The sequence below is a fragment of the Morone saxatilis genome, unplaced genomic scaffold, assembly GCF_004916995.1.
Source record: "Morone saxatilis isolate NCDOM2014 unplaced genomic scaffold, NCSU_SB_2.0 Contig10, whole genome shotgun sequence".
NCBI lineage: Eukaryota > Metazoa > Chordata > Actinopteri > Moronidae > Morone > Morone saxatilis.
The window spans coordinates 11,983,063-11,998,930 of record NW_023339652.1 but is presented as its reverse complement, the minus strand read 5'-3'; the positions used below and the strand labels follow the sequence as shown (position 1 = coordinate 11,998,930).

Below are 15,868 nucleotides of genomic sequence, written 5' to 3'. Positions count from 1 at the left end.
TGGAATACCTCAATGTCTTTATTGCTGTTGTTGAGTCAAGGGTACAATGTTTAAAACATTCATCCAGTTGGTTACTGCCCACTTGTATGACATTGGGAGTGTTTAGAGAGACTACAGATAGTGTGATTTGCATAGGCTTAGCGCTACACAAACAACAAGTGTCTGGTTAAACATGGAAATAAAAGAACATTAAAAAACATAAAATGGACACAAGGTTGTAAAAAAAAAAACAATACGGCATTATGAAACCACTGTATTAAAAAAAAAATAAATGTCACATTAAATCACACTTAAAAGTATTTTGGTCAAGCTCCCCTGCTCTTTTCAGGAGCCATGGAATGTGATTGTCAGACTTTTGAGCAGTAACATTGATCAATTTAATGCCCCGGCAAACCGTTAATAATATCAAAGCTTGCATCGTGCAAAGACTATGAAAGGGAATGTGCTTACTGTACTTACTGTAAAACCATGTCAGTGAAAAAGAAACATGAAAATCAAAAGTCTGAATATCATACTGAGTTGCTTTGAGGCTATCATGTACTGTACCTCAGCTGTCATAAATGTTTTCATTGCAATCATAAGGCCAGAAGAATTACATAGTGGTAAATATCCTCTTAGTATCTTGCTATATGCTTAGGCACCCTGGTTTTACTTTGTATGCCCTCAATTAGAAAATGATCGCTGAGCATAAGAGTGTGCATAGAGGCAATAAAGAAAGTTAAAGGTAGAATTAAAAAAAGAGGGTTGGTTTGCCGATTTCCTACATTATAAAACCTAAAGCTTTTAAGCAGCAAAGGCACCTTATGCACCTGCTTTATCAAAAGGAATGTCTGAAGATTTTAAAGTGATCCAAACAGGTACAAAAGCTACAATAACAGCTAGAAATAGAAAAGACAAAACACATTAAAACATAAATAAAATGACATATAGGGTAATAAAAGTCATAATGGCCTTCTGAATATTCAACACTCCTATCACCACCGAAATTAACTGCCTGTTGGTGAATAGTTTCTGGATACAAAAAAAAAGCAAAAAATACCTTTTGTTATGATTATAAAGATGTTATATAAGATACAGTATGATAGGTCATATTCAAAAACATCACATGTGCTAACATATATTACTCAGACCATTGCTGCACTATTGGTAAGACATAATAAAAGTGAAATCAGCTAAATTCTAGAAGTGCTTATATTTCTATCCTGAACTGGTGAACGTTGAATAAAATAGCAATGTGTGAAGCTTTTGCTTTAAATATAAATAAAAAAAGAGATGGAACATGTACTGTAGGAGGGAGAGAACAGATTTCACCCATCTCTTTGGAATGTGGAAACTTTTAAGTCATCTACTCTGTCTCTATCAAAACTGTCGGCATGGAGTAACACACATAAATCTAAATTTAATTTGTTTTTGTTTTTTGTTTTCCTCCTCCAGGATTGTATTAAGTAATTAGTAATAGTAATTACAAATGTCCAAATTTCACAGCATTTTGTTTCTTTTAGAAAGCAAAAAAATCATTGTGCAAAGGCACTATTCGTGGCAACCGTACAAAAAAAAGATGCTGTTTTGGTACAGTGCTTGGACAGCGTCTCTCCTGTCCGTCCGTTTTCATGGGGTCCCTCTAGGGAGTCTGATCATTATTTGGTTCTTAAGACAAAGTCAAAGGAAGAGTCTTGGATTGTCGTGGTCCCCAGCTTTTGTGGCTCCTTCAAGACATTAGTGTCCCATACCTGGTGAAAGACACACAACAAGTTCATCAGTGGCTTCATAAGTGTGCAGACAGGTGTGGGTTCATGACTCTGAGCTTGTGAAACAGAAGGTCAAACAGGCAACAAACACCACAGTAAAGTGTTGAAATCATGCAGTTAACATGCAGTTTAAAGGCCATTTCATGCTTCCATTAAACCCCCCCAGCCTTTTAATTGCCTTTTTTACACAAGGAATCAAAATAACTTTTAGTATACTTCTAAATTCTTAAAATTGTTATTCCATTAGCTGATAGGGATATTTTGAGGGGTGTTTGCTTGCTTGATAGATAAAATTAAAATTTTGCCAGTACCTGCAAAACTAACGAGATTCCCATCAGCCTCTGCTGTAACTGTTTAGTGCTAATTAGCAAATGTTAGTATTGTTAACACCGAAACTGAGATGGTGAGCATGTTAGCATTACTGTGCCTGAGGACCTGAGGATCACTGCAAGATATTTGAGATCGTGATAGGTGAATCTGATTCACTAACATGGAGTAACAGGACTTTGAAAGCAGGTTGAAACATTGAGGTCTCTAAATTATATACTATTGTGCACAATACAATTACTCTATATTGTAATACAACAGAAATAGAAAATGTTTATACTTTATACAAATGAGCACAAATGAGTTTTAATGAATACAGAATTCCAAACTCAAGAGGCCAAAAAAACTTATTGTTCTAAATTTAGTACAGTCAGAGAGATCCAATTTACTGTTTCCAAAATGGTGAACATTATTTTGGTTTTCTATTAGATCCAAGCATGTGGAGAGTGTGAGGCTGCTAACGTGTATGTGGTCCACTGTGGAGTCAAATGTCTGCAAAATGTCCTGCAGCCAACTACTAGCAAAGAAATACAAAATCTTTACAAAGCCTCTGTCATCCTCTGAGTAGGACTGTGATGGTGTGCTAATCTCCAACATACCAGCTATTAATCTGACAAACCGGCCTGGCAGCACTCCGAGAGCCAGGGCTGTGGTCTGAGCAGCAGAAGTGGACGCGTACATGAGTGGAAAAGCTAAAAGGTTTGAGTGGCGTCGAAATGACTGTTGAGTGGGTTTATAAGGTGAAATTGGTGTGTGTGTGTGTGTGTGTGTGTGTGATGCTGTGCGCTGAATAAGCAGCACATTACGCAGACATGTACGGAATCCCTCAAGGCCAAAACCCCTCTTCTGAACACAGGGGGGAACAAGAGGAGGAAGGGACTGCACTCAGATCTGATTTTAAAATAGCAAGCAATGTTTAAATGGCATCCTAAAACGCTGTGGAGCAAAGGCCAAATGGCAAACAGAAAAAGGCTGCAGGGTAGGCTATGATAGGGTCAGTTATTGGTTTTGAGACACATGGCGTCGTATAAATCAAAGAGCCAGTGACAGGGCGACTTACTTAACGAGAAGGTCACACCTCCAATCTTTGAAAAAATTATAGTCCTGCCAAAGTGCTAGGACATTTGTCCTAACAAACACAATGGGAAACGTTTGTTGTTGGGAAGCCAGTGAGGGATCATGTGTTTTATTTTCTGCCACACTGGCTACTTCTACTAGGCATGAATTGATGTGAGTGGGGGGAGAATATCATCAACTTTTGTGCATGTTATACCCTCTCAGTGTAGCTGGCACAAGAAACAATTTTGGCAACTTGGCGATGAGAGAATCTCTTTCCCTGTCCTTTTTAGAGTGTCTAAATTCCCTTTTATCTCTGCAATTATGTCATCAAGTACTCTGCCTGCATGCTTTTAAAATCATACTGTTATTGTTGGGTGAAAACCTCACAACTCATATTAGTAATTTCCATTTTTTTTTACTTCCATTTAAGGATTAAGCACTCCTTTATGGGTTGAGAAAATCCCATCTTTTGGTTTCTAAAAGCAATTAGAAAAATACAAAACACAAAACAGAACAAGGTGGTGTTTCTTATGTTTTGAAAACTGCATGTACAACTGCTGTATGCATGCCCCCAACCCTGCCTACCCCTACATACACAAGCTCTGCAGTTACAAGCTGACACTTCTGGCGCCTTGTAAAAACTCACCGTTGGCGACTGATTTGGTCTCCCCTCTGCCTGCCACCTGCAAGACAAGAAGACAGGAGGTTAATAAGGCAGCACAGATGCAGACAGATGCAGCAAGTTAGCAAAACAAACCTGCAAAGCTTCCAGTCAAAGAAGGGAGTGCTTACAGTTACACCTATACAGACTCATGAACCTATCCAGCTCTCCCTCAGAAGTCGTTATCCTGTACATCTTGCCTTCCCTGACATCACAGCATAGCACGGTTAGCTAATGACAAGGCTGCTAACCGCTACCTTTCCTGTCCAGGGCCCTTCTTACGTCAGTGCAGACCACCGCCTGGTGCCCTCCAACCCCACTACTCGCTGTGGCGGACCACAGCCTCCGGCCAGCCCTGCAGCTGTTGGCTGCAGGGACACACTACTGCCAGGGTAGGAAAGAAGGAAGGAAGGAAGGAAGGAAGGAAGGAAGGAAGGAAAGCTCATACCAAAGTAAGTGTGGTTGATTGGGAATCCTTTTCTTACTCTTTTTTAAAATGTGGGGCTGCATTTCTATTAAGCAGCTCTACAAACCGACTTTATCTATGTATAGAAATAAAGATAATACAATTTATTCATGTCAGGTTTTGTCAGTCTTGTTTTAAAATGTGAGGTGATAACACTGATTCAATACTGTCAAACTGCCATTGCGCAACTTGTAACTGTAACTTACTTGTAAAGATTGCTGTAAACAGTTCCTCCATTAGGGCAATATAAAGTTAAGTGAAGTTGGACTGAGAGTAGTGCTTTGTCAGAAGAAGGTGCGGTGATGTGATACAGCCATTTGTGAAAAGCATTCAGCCCGCAGTTGGACAACAGGCTCATTGTTAAAGGTTTTTTTTTTTAACGACACAGAATTTACACTAAACTGTAATCTTCTGCATTTTGTTGAGTCGGCTTTAACAAGTTATTGGTGTTAATGGAGTCAACAGCGTAATCCTTTAAAATTGGCTTTACTTTGTTCCTTTTATTTTACAGCTCTTAGAACATCTGGCACACATGCTTTACAAGTTTCGTTCTTTGGTGCCCTATGTGCATTTTGGAAAGCAACTGATGTTTATTGCTCAATATTTACAAAACGCAAATAATTGCTCTGTGTCTGAAGGGACTTGAATAATATTCAACACAGTATGCCAAGAATCCCTCAAATCATGCGAACGTAAGACACATTTGTCAAATCATAAACGTCTAATTTTGGACTGAAACTCTTAGATATTATCATTCTAATTAATATAAGCAGTAGCGTCCAACCACAGCAGAACAGAGTGCAGCTTTGCCAACGACACAGAGCAAAGAGTCGACAGTGTGACAGCAGAGCGTGAGGTCATTCTGTGATAAGTGCTTTAAAGGAACGTGGAACAATTGCTCCTTTACCTCTCCAGGCTTATTCCAGATTTAACGGTGAGGTCAACTAGCTATGGGAGTTCTTTAAAACAAAAACAAACAGAAGTGATTGTTACTCCCATTGCTGCGACACCAGGGGTCAAAATATCGTGAGATTAGTTTCATATTCCTCCTTCATCTCTTTAACAAAACGTTCTCTTGATCGACAACAACTGGAAAACCATGAAAAACCACGGGAAATCCTTCCAAGACCACAAACCAATTTGGCCTCATTAAAACATCATCTGGACATACTCCAGGATGTGTAATGCTCACTTGGATTTTCCCCGATGGGTGAGACTGGTACTCTTTCTTCATGATGCTAGACAATGAATAATAGCTACCTTGGTTGGAGAGGCACCTTTGTTTTCCCATAGACTCCTCTTGTTGGTGACGTCAACAGGCTTCAGGTCCTGTCAGAGAGGGACAGAAAACAAGAGAGCAAAGACAAAAGCATCATATCAGAGTGCTCAACGTTTTGTAGGTCAATTTGAAAATAGTCATCATATTGTGACAAATGGCAGAGTACCTGAGACGTAGAAGAGGGGGGGAAGGGGGGTGGCAGAGGAAGACAGAGAGCATGAGGAAGGAGAGCAAAGGTTGACAGACACTATCAAGCAGAGAGGTGCTTGTCTACAGGAAGTGGAAAATAGCACTGTCACTGTGAGTCTGAGGCACTCAGGCACACTGTCTCTCTCAAGACACTACATCACAACGCAGAACGAAAGAGAGGAGCTATTAATGGATAGCAGCGTTATATGGCAAATGAGCTCCAGTTCTTAAGGAAATATTCACTTGTTGAACACCCTTTTGGAAATACTATAAAGTGTCCTCTTATATTCTCCTCTATTCTAATGTGTGCTACCTATTTGAGCCATAATCTGCGACACACAAATCTCAAGCATAAATATTTGGGGGAAATAATATAGGTAGGAGTGAAGAGAAGCATGATACACATGAGCAGGACTGAAGAAACACACACTCAGGCTTGCTGTCTGTCTGCTAGTGAAGCTTATGATAAGCTTAAGATAAAATGCTTAAGTGAAACTGTATACCAAACGGATGCCAAGTGTATAATATCCACATGTACTCTGTAGATACTGTGATTAGACATAAGAGTGGACTGCAGCAAGTTCAGACGCTTCATAAGTTATTTTTATTTATGGCCACCAGGTGGTGCCAGACAGATAATGTCTCAACCTGGTTGTTCCTCTGCATCATTTGAAAATGATTATAAAACATCTACTGTACAGATCACGGCCAGCAGTAATTGTGACAATGGCATAATATTAATGCTGCCGGTCTGATATAAGAGTGAGATTACTGCTTTTATTATGAGGTGGACCAGAGTTTGCTGGAATGAATGCAGCTCAGATGTTACGGGATCTGACTACTGAATCTGAAGAAGACATATATCCATATACGTGGGGGTCAAGTTCTGTCTTCACTCCAGCTACAAGCAGACACTTGAAGCCCCTTCAAACTTTAAACATACTACAAGCCCATGAATTGAGACAAAACAAGGCGGTCAGAACACTGCCACTTTTGTCCACAGGGGGCGCCAGAATCAACAAAAATGAAAGGTATTTCTCTAACATTAAACGTTCATGACTAAATGAGCTAATAACACAATAAAAAAACATCTTTCGGTGTTATTTAAGGAGATTTCTTATACTGACAGTGACCAAACAAACCACCAGCTGTCCTCAGATTCTGATTAAAATGGTGCTCCATTCTCATTGGTGCATGAAAATATGTGACATAAATAAATCACAAATCACTCATGTGAAATAACCAAAACTGTTCTAAGTTGGGCATAAAACTGTGCGTTCATGTAGGAACCCATCCCTCATAGTGAGAACATTTAGGCCTTTAAAGTAGAGATTCGAAAAAAACCATCTTGGATGAGTTGAAACAGATATAAATCTTCACAGACATAAAAATCACTCTAGCCATAATGTAGTCAATCGACACAGCTGCATCTGCTACGTTGCAGTTTTTTTTCAGCATGTCTCTACAGGGCCGTACAGTACATGTACTATATTTCCTAGCAGCAGCGGCAGGGGTTGCTACAGCGACGACCTACCGCCGGCCTTCCTCCTGACGTTTTGCCGCTCTCCGGGGTTTTATTCAGCCAGTCGTTGATGCGGCCCGCCACGCCTGTCTTCATCACAGCTGCTTCCTGTTTGGATAGGGTCAAAGGTCAACTAAGGCTGGTCGTCATCAGCAACAGGGCAGAGCAGGAAGTGCCAGTGAACTGGGCTCTTTCCTTTCTCTCTCTCTCTCTCTCTGCTCCAGTCACACACAGAGTTTCATTAATGATCTCACATCCTCCACCACCTTGTTTTTTACCTTGAACGTGCTACCGCCACTTCCAGGTGAGGCGAACACGTTGCCTTTCTCCCACATGCTCTTGATGCTTCGTATGCTGTCGGTGACCATGGGCAGATCAACCGCTCCAGAGCGAGGGGATCGAGACTCCTTGTTCTCTCTCTGCTGAGACAAAGTGGTGGCTTTAAGCTAGTGAACAGCAGGGACGGCTGTTCTGATCAAAGCTCGGATACCTGTCTTTCTTTTCTTAAAAACCCACACAAGCTTGCTAATAATAACAGCGACAAATTCCTACAGCGTCTTCAAAGTACATTAAGAAACATTACTGTGTTGCTTTGGGATTTCAAATCAAAAGGGAAACATGCTGGGTATGACTAAAAAATAATTAGCATGAGGGAGCAACACACCACACTAATTCTGACTGCTTATGTGTCTCCAGTTTAGGACACAGGATGGGTATTTCTGGGGCAACTTCAAAATCATATTTTTTAGCATACCAAGGCTGGAATCAGATCAGGAAACTTACTTTAGGCAGTTTTATATGTATATTTTATATGTATATGTGAATTCAGGATTCTATAGATTTGCCTCTTGTTGCTCAAATCTGATTTCAAATTGCCCTTTACATTACTTGCAATGTGACATTTAGTTTTCTTTTATAAGATCATATTTTTTTTAAATGGAAGATGCACAAACACTAAAATGGCTATTTAAATATGAAATTCATGTTTAAGTTAGCCACTTCCTTGGATAAAGTATGAGGGTCGAGGAAAATAGCCTTTTATGAGGATAAACTTGAACTGGGCTTGTAGACTCTTTTTTATTTTCTGCTATTTGTTATACAAAATATATTAAATTTGCATGTAAACATATCTCATTTTAAAGTGTATATAATATAGTGCTGTTTGATATACAGCTGTGTCTTGTAATCCCAAGTGAGATAGGCCAAATGTTTTGCATGACACGGACATAAAAACAAAGTAAGCTAATACACTTTCTTACTATGACAATAATGGCCATTTTACAGCCAAAGACATACTAACCTGAGCAGCTGAGGTGTACTGCTCCAGCCTGTTGTCTATCTTGGACACCACAGGAGAATGAGACGCCTTCACTGTGCTGCTGGGCAGAAGCAAACAGTTAGCATACACAGCACGAGACCACTTTGAATGTTATACACAGTGTGGTCTACCATTTCATCTTTAGTGCCTTGAGAGAGGACACTTGCGACCATAAGTGGGGATTAAAACTTCAACTCTGAGTTACATTTTTCCTCTTCATCAAAACAGGACTGCAGGGCTTCCATGCTCGACTAAAAGCCTTGTTACTGGGGGGAGAACAATATGTTTTTACCTTTTCTGTGCCGACTTGTTCAGGAACTCTGCCCTCTCTCCAATCTGTTGAGAAAGGTTATTAGAGCTCTAGGTTAATAAATATTGCAGTGATGTTCCACACATGCATACATGTAACACAACATCTCCTTCACTCTTCAGTAGCCTTAAAACAGATGTTAAACCCAGCCGTCCCCTTGATTTCCATGCTTCTATCATTTCCTTCTTGTTTGTAGTAGTTTCCTGACTTGAGTTCATAAGTCAATATGTAGACACACGTGATTCTGTATTAAGTAATTACTGGTCCTGGTCCATTTTTCATAACTTAAATAGCATCATGTACTTAGCTTTCTTGCCAATAATCACTAGACTACGACAGTATTTTCTTTAATGGTGAATATCTCATTTTGTCTCATTTCTTCATATGCTCAATAAGCTGCATTTTCCTCCTGACACACAGTGTAACCGATTGTTCCCTCCGTGTGCAAAATGCACTGAAAGACACACACATGCACACACACACAGAAAATACACAGCAAGTTTTTTCCTATCTCTACCGTTGGACTGTGGGAATCTTAGAGGATTGTTTATGATATAGGGGGGGGAAAAAGGCTAAAAGAGGGGGCAACACATGGAATCCTTAGACGCTCACAAAAAAAAAAAACTTTAAACGGACAAAAGAAGAAACTGCAGAAAAAGCTCTCTTCCCCCTCCCTGTGAAAAAGGACCTCGCTCTCAGCCGCTACTGAATGTGGGAGTTCCCAAAATACTCCTCAACAGGAAATTCCCCATTCTCAGATGCGTTTTAAAGAGCGGTAGCCATCCGAACGCAGTTACAGTAACCCTGTTAACCCTAATCGCTTCCCTGCATCCCTGTAGCCTGTCCCTCATTCTGTCCCATTGCTCTTCCAGAGAACGCTGTGCTCTATCTACAGCACGGAGCAGGGGTTATGCTGGTTTACTGCTGATAACATGTAGACGAGCTCCTGGGACTGTGTGTTCCACTGGTGATTGCTGATATGGAGGCATAAATCTCTGTTTTAGCAGTTGTTGGGCAATAAAAAAAAAAACGTAACAGCAGAAGGCAATGAAGAAAAACAATGTATGCACTCAATTGAAATAGGCTGCTGATTAGCACTAGCAACATGTGAGACAGATATGAGTGCATTGTTATTTGCTTCTTTCACTTATGTGACTATTACGACATTCCATACTGTGCTGTGGTATGACGATGTGCAGAATGAAAGGTTTCGCTCGTAGTAATGGAACTTAAGAGATTTGTCACCAAACTCATATTTGCTTTGGTTTTACAGAACTTCACTGTTCTGGTTCATTGTCGCTGCTTTTCATTAGGTATTTCCAGCAGCAGGCAATGAATAGGAACTGATAATTGACTAACTGTAAGTTATATGCCCAACACCAAATGGCAGTAGCTAGGTAAGTGAACATGGTGGAGCATTTAGAAGCTAAAAAGACAGATATTTAACTCAGGAGAAGCTGAATATTGGATTTACATTCACCAAGTGACCAGAAACATGACTCCAAATTAAAGCTAATGTTGCTCCATAGTGTGCTGGATGTGTTACCATTAGCTAACTAACGTGTTAGCTAATGGTAACACGCCAACTTTATTAAAATATTTTAATGTTGTGCTTACAGTTTGTTCCGTTGCCACCAAGTGACCAAATAAATCGATGAAACCTGCTTTAAAAGTTCTAACTTGATTTTTGGTTGTCTATGTGGCATTTCATTTGTCCCAAGTGAAAAAGCTCTTTTACTAGATGTAGAGTTTGGTGGGAGACAAAGAAAAATAATATAAAAGAAATATAAAACATGAAATGCAACTGTATTATGACCTGGTAATACAGTGCCACATACACAAAACAAAAAAACATTAGTATAACACTGCAAAGCAACAATTTAATTTTATACACAACCCAGTGTGCTGTATATAAAATATAACACATCCAGATGTCCGCAAACAGATACACACACATGCATACATGAACAGCTGTACCTACAGTGAACATGACCACAAAGTAAAGCTGTGTCTTGAGTGCAGCCGCGTGGAGAATTACAGTTCAACAACATTATTTACAAAACTGACCACAAAGAAATAAAGCACTTGATTCCAGCACGATCAGAGCTCACACACCATTAGAGCCGAGCCCCGAGTCTGGAGTCTCACCGGGACGGGCCAGATGGATATTACTGCTAACTGTCACTAATTAGATTTTCTCCACTGGCTGAAAATCCCCCTCGATTTTGAGTGTGTGGGAGTTGGCTTTGGCAACACTGGAAACATTTATTCACATTTGAGTTGATTAAACGTTCCTTCGCCGTGACAACCATTTATCTTTGGATGGGGTGGGGAGGGGCACGCGCTGGGTTGATTCAGGTTGCTTTTCCCGATCGCAGTGTTTCATGTGACAAACAGGTTAGCGAGTCAGCAGAATTTCAAAGTGAAATCAAACCCGGAGAAAAGCCCACTTTTTTTCCACATTTCTCTCCTAGTTCATCGAGGCTCTTTCTATTTATGAACACCTTCATCTCAGTCAGATAACACTTCATGCGGAGAGCTAAAAGAGGTGAGAGGGGCAGATGCGGGTCATCTGGCACTTAATCTCTCCAAATATTTTGAATGTTTAGCTTGAGCTTTGCTGCACTGCCGGATGAGTGGGATTTGCAGGTTTTGGAGTTATTATATTGACTCCATTATGCTGACGACTGCTGCAAAAACAGATGGGAAAATAGAACTCAGACAAAGTGTTTTATAGTTGCAGTTGGTTTAAGCATTGAATTGAATTATCTGTGTTATTATCCGTGTGAAAAACTGACTGATTAATTGACCATTGCCTAAACCAGCTTAGCAACCGTAACTAGGGATGACAGGCCTGTCAAGCTTTAAAATTTTCCACATGTTGAAGCAGTGCATGAGGCTGTAGTAAAAGCAACATTCAGCATCCAGATAGTAAGGTGGATCATTTGTTTTTCTTAGCTTTCCAGAACTAAAAACACCACAGCTAAGATGTTAAATAAAGTGTCTGTCTGCTTTAACGTTAGCTGTAATCATGATCATTTCCGGAGAACTAGCTCACGACCTGCAGGAGTAACTGAATGCTTCCGCCGAAGCCAAGAAGCAGAAGTTATGCTAAAAAAAGCCCAGTTAAGGACAAGCACATCCACTGTTTAGTACCTGGATGCTCCTTTAATCAGGGCGTAGGGTAACGTTAGCAGCTCTGTCCTGATCCTTAATGCATTCGGGGAAAGTTAAGCAGGCAAACAGGGTTACTTTAAAACAAAATAAGAGTCTGATCTTACTTTCTTTCTCATCAAACTTATAATACTACTAACAGAGCTGGCTCCAGTTGATACAATCTGCCAACTTTATCATCATTTTAGCCTTAAAACTTCGTTACGGCACTACAGCAAATGGTCATTTGGCAAATAAATATGGACCGACACTCTCCTGTTGGACACGGGACAGAGGTCAGAGGTTAAAAATGGCAGACTGACCTTCAGAGAGGAGCCTCGAGGGCTGACACACTTGAAGGGTCGGTCCTCCCCATCCGGAGTGTCTTCCACCTTCTGTCTCTTCTCAGCTGCCTCCGCTCTCCTCTTTTCAATCTCCTCCTTCATCTTCCTCTTCTCCTCCTGAGAAAAGACAGATGTGTTTAGAGTGGAGGCAGCAGCAGCATCTCTGGGAGTTGACAGGGAACTTTCTGTTAATTCAATTGGAGTATATGTAGGTGGCGCTCTGCTCTTTGCCAAGCACAGCCATGCCGGATACTGCTGCTCATGCTAACTGCCACATTTCTCTTGTATTTACTCCAAACAAACCACTGTTGCTGCTGGAAACCTAAAGCACGCTTCCTGTGCACCACTGGATCTTGCATGGGAACAAACTAACAGACCCAGAGCCGCATATGCAAAATATCTGAAGTGGATATGAGAAAATGGAAATGCATTTATACTATCATAGGTTATTATCTTGAATAGCATAAGTTACAGACAACCAATAATGAGGAATGCAGCCGAAAGCAAACAATAGATATGTGCCACTTTCTAATTGATTACTTTATCTAATGAAGCAGGTCAGGAACTAATTCAATTACTCAGAGCAAATTCTTATTTACAGTGATTGCCTGCCTCAGGAAGAAAAAGCAATTTTGGAAAGCTTGAGACATGCAGACTATCAACAGTTTTTTTTTTTCAAACAATTAATGTATGAACCATTTGTACTGTATTCAGAAGAGGGCTGGTGCTTGGCAGTATATCAGCCCTCTCCAGCAGCCTTGTCTTGGTTAATTAGTCTCTCTGTATCTCTGGGCCATCTTTTAATTACAAACCAAAAGGCCTCATTAACATCACACAAGAGGAGAAGAACAGGGGCACATAGCGAGAGACGGGCCGCCACATTCGAAGCCAAGATCAACAAAGAAGACCAGTCGGGGTAATAGTGAGAACGCGGTGCCTCGGAGCGAGCGGACGAGAGGGAAAACGAACGACATCGCGTGGCTGAATACAAATGTGAACACATAGGAAGGAGGAGGTTATCACGTTTGAGATAAATAAAGATGGGGTCGTCATAGGAGGAGGAAGAAGGAATGACACAGATGAGTTACGAGAGGAGACTCGAATAGGTTGAGTCATGATAACAGTGAAGTATGGAGAGATAACGTCACAGCGGCGCCAGTGTGAGTGTGATTCATGGGTTTCAGCTCACACAGGTATAAAGGCTAAATCAACATGAAAACAAGGCCTGTTCTCCAAGGGGGTGTGATTTTTTGGTTCTAACCGATGATGCATAATCTGTGTGGGCGGACGCTAAAAATAGTTCACTTAAATTCCAACAGCCACACAGGCAGCTCACCAGCAGGGGGGGCTTGCTTTTAGCCTTTAGTCCCTTCTGAGATTTGTATGTCTCTATACGTGGTACGCGGCTCCGCATGTGGTTCTAGATAGGGCCGTTTTTCACGCAATCGTTCATAGCCTATAAGGGGCTATGTGGTCCAGTTAGTACTAGTAGCACGCCATGGAAGTTGACAGCACATCTCCTAGCAACGCCGGCTCTCACATGTCCGTCGACAGCTGTCATGGGAAATGCCCACTCAGATGTTGTTTGCACAGATCTATCCAAAAACTTGTTTTTGACAAATGTAAAACTGTGCACAATAGCTGCAGTACAATTTTAGTTTATATTTCCTTACACGGAAAAGTGAGGAGAATTAAAATTTGAGTTTGACTTCAACAAATCAAAAAGAAATTGGATAAAAGGGAGAATAGAAACATGGACAGACAGAAGAACTGATCAAACGGCATCTATAAAGTGACAAGTTAAAAAAAAGACATCAAAACATGTCTCCGTCTCTTCCCTACCTCCTCTCTGGCTTTTCTCTCCGCCTCCTCCTGCTTCTTCTGCCTCTCCTCTTCCTCCAGCACCTTCCTCCTCTCCTCCCTCTTCCTCTTCAGCTCCTCCAGCTCGGCTTCGGCCTCCTGCTGCTTCTGCCTCATCCTCTCAAACTCCTCGCTCTCTGCGTCGTCGCGGCGACGCTTCAGCTCCTCCAGCTTGCGCTCTGCCTCCAGGCGGGCCGCGTCGTCCTGTTCGTCACCCGCGGACACCTCGGGGGAACGTACACTGCCGCGACTGGGACAGACACACAAACACGGGTCAGAGCACACATGCAGGTGACAGCACAACAAGGACTGTGTAAGTAGGACGCAAAGCTGGTTGACATACAGGGAAACACTTGACATTTGATACAAGCTGAATATTTAAACAACATTTGTTCCTTTCATGGATTAGCAAACACACACAGACAGACAAAAACATGTGCACACATACAAATACCAACAATCACCTCTGCAAAGATAATGTTACAGCACATCTCCAGTTGCATCCAGTGTTTCATGCTGGGGATTAACTGTATGTGACCCATGTTCAAAACACACCATTGTTCTGCTACTGACTGCTGAACAAAAAAAGCTTGTTTGCTTGAAAATCTGATTCAGATATGCTTTTCAATTATTTTGCAGATGCCTTCGGCGATACTTCCGTGCTCTTAGACCAGCCTGAGTGACAAACAATAAACGGCAATAAGATCCTGTCTGGTTGAACAGCCACTGTTCAGCAGATGCAAACGATCTTAAGTAAATAAATATTTCTCCTTCATAATTTCCAGTCTGCAATAGCACAATTCAGGAACTTATTTAGTATCCTTTAAAATGTGTTTTAATTTTATGCCATCAGTCATTTTTCATTATAGAAATATGTGTATTTGCCTTTCATTTCTGGATATCTTTGTATTTTGTTAAGTAAGAGCTTAACCTGTAACAGAGCTTTGGTTGGTAGGTAGCTTGATCTTCTCATTTGACCTCTGTGCCAGAAATATTAAGTTACTGCAGTACTTTGCCACAACTGGTCAAGTGTAGAGAGGCACTGATATTTCAGCATACTGTCACAACTGCGAAAAAATCAGCTCCATAAAGCAGTATTGCTATTCCTCCATTATAATATTTTGCTGCTAATGTTGGGTAAAATGGAGAATTTAACTTCTGCATGTCACCTACGCTATAACTGTCAAATTTACATTAATCCTTTTTTAAACAAACTTAAATACTGAAAATGTAAACTTGTTTTTCATCTACATTTGCACTAGGACTCTTATGCAGCTACTACCAGCCAGGGGACAAAAATATGTGGAATCAAATGAAAGATACTAATATCTTCAGAGTGCTGCACAGATCCTTCAGGTACATATTCTTAACTGGCAACAAATTAAAATATGTATTTTTATGAGTTTTGTTGAAAACAGAGTCTCTTGAATAATTCAGAAGGCCTGGCTATCCCCAATTTGGCCACAGTGAAAACCAGCAGGTCACTTGATGTGTGCTGTTGTGTCTGTGTACCTGAGGGTCCTCTCAGGTTTCCTGTGCTGTTTGGGAGTCGCCTCCTCATACAGCCCTCCGTTCTGCTTTCCCTGCTCCTCCCTCGCCCTGCCTCTCTCGTCCACCTGCACAGAAACAACC

The 15,868-nt window shown here is 41.0% G+C and overlaps 1 protein-coding gene across 8 annotated transcripts in view; it reads right to left on the bottom strand.

The window, feature by feature from the left end:
* Positions 1-15,868, bottom strand: part of cald1a (caldesmon 1a) — a 56,585-nt gene continuing 40,717 nt past the window's right edge. For 6 of the 8 annotated variants that reach the window (XM_035673889.1, XM_035673870.1, XM_035673912.1 and 3 more), the window contains 10 exons: positions 15,749-15,852; positions 14,219-14,486; positions 12,356-12,493; positions 8,862-8,905; positions 8,552-8,627; positions 7,530-7,673; positions 7,264-7,359; positions 5,522-5,590; positions 3,781-3,817; positions 1-1,730 (listed from right to left, as the gene is read on the bottom strand). In XM_035673889.1, the coding sequence (XP_035529782.1) occupies positions 1,717-1,730; positions 3,781-3,817; positions 5,522-5,590; positions 7,264-7,359; positions 7,530-7,673; positions 8,552-8,627; positions 8,862-8,905; positions 12,356-12,493; positions 14,219-14,486; positions 15,749-15,852 (990 nt within the window). In that variant the 3' untranslated portion in view covers positions 1-1,716. Of the gene's footprint in view, positions 1,731-3,780; positions 3,818-5,168; positions 5,221-5,521; positions 5,591-7,263; positions 7,360-7,529; positions 7,674-8,551; positions 8,628-8,861; positions 8,906-12,355; positions 12,494-14,218; positions 14,487-15,748; positions 15,853-15,868 lie in introns of all 8 variants that reach the window. The other 2 variants (XR_004797135.1, XM_035673898.1) reach the window with 2 other exon arrangements.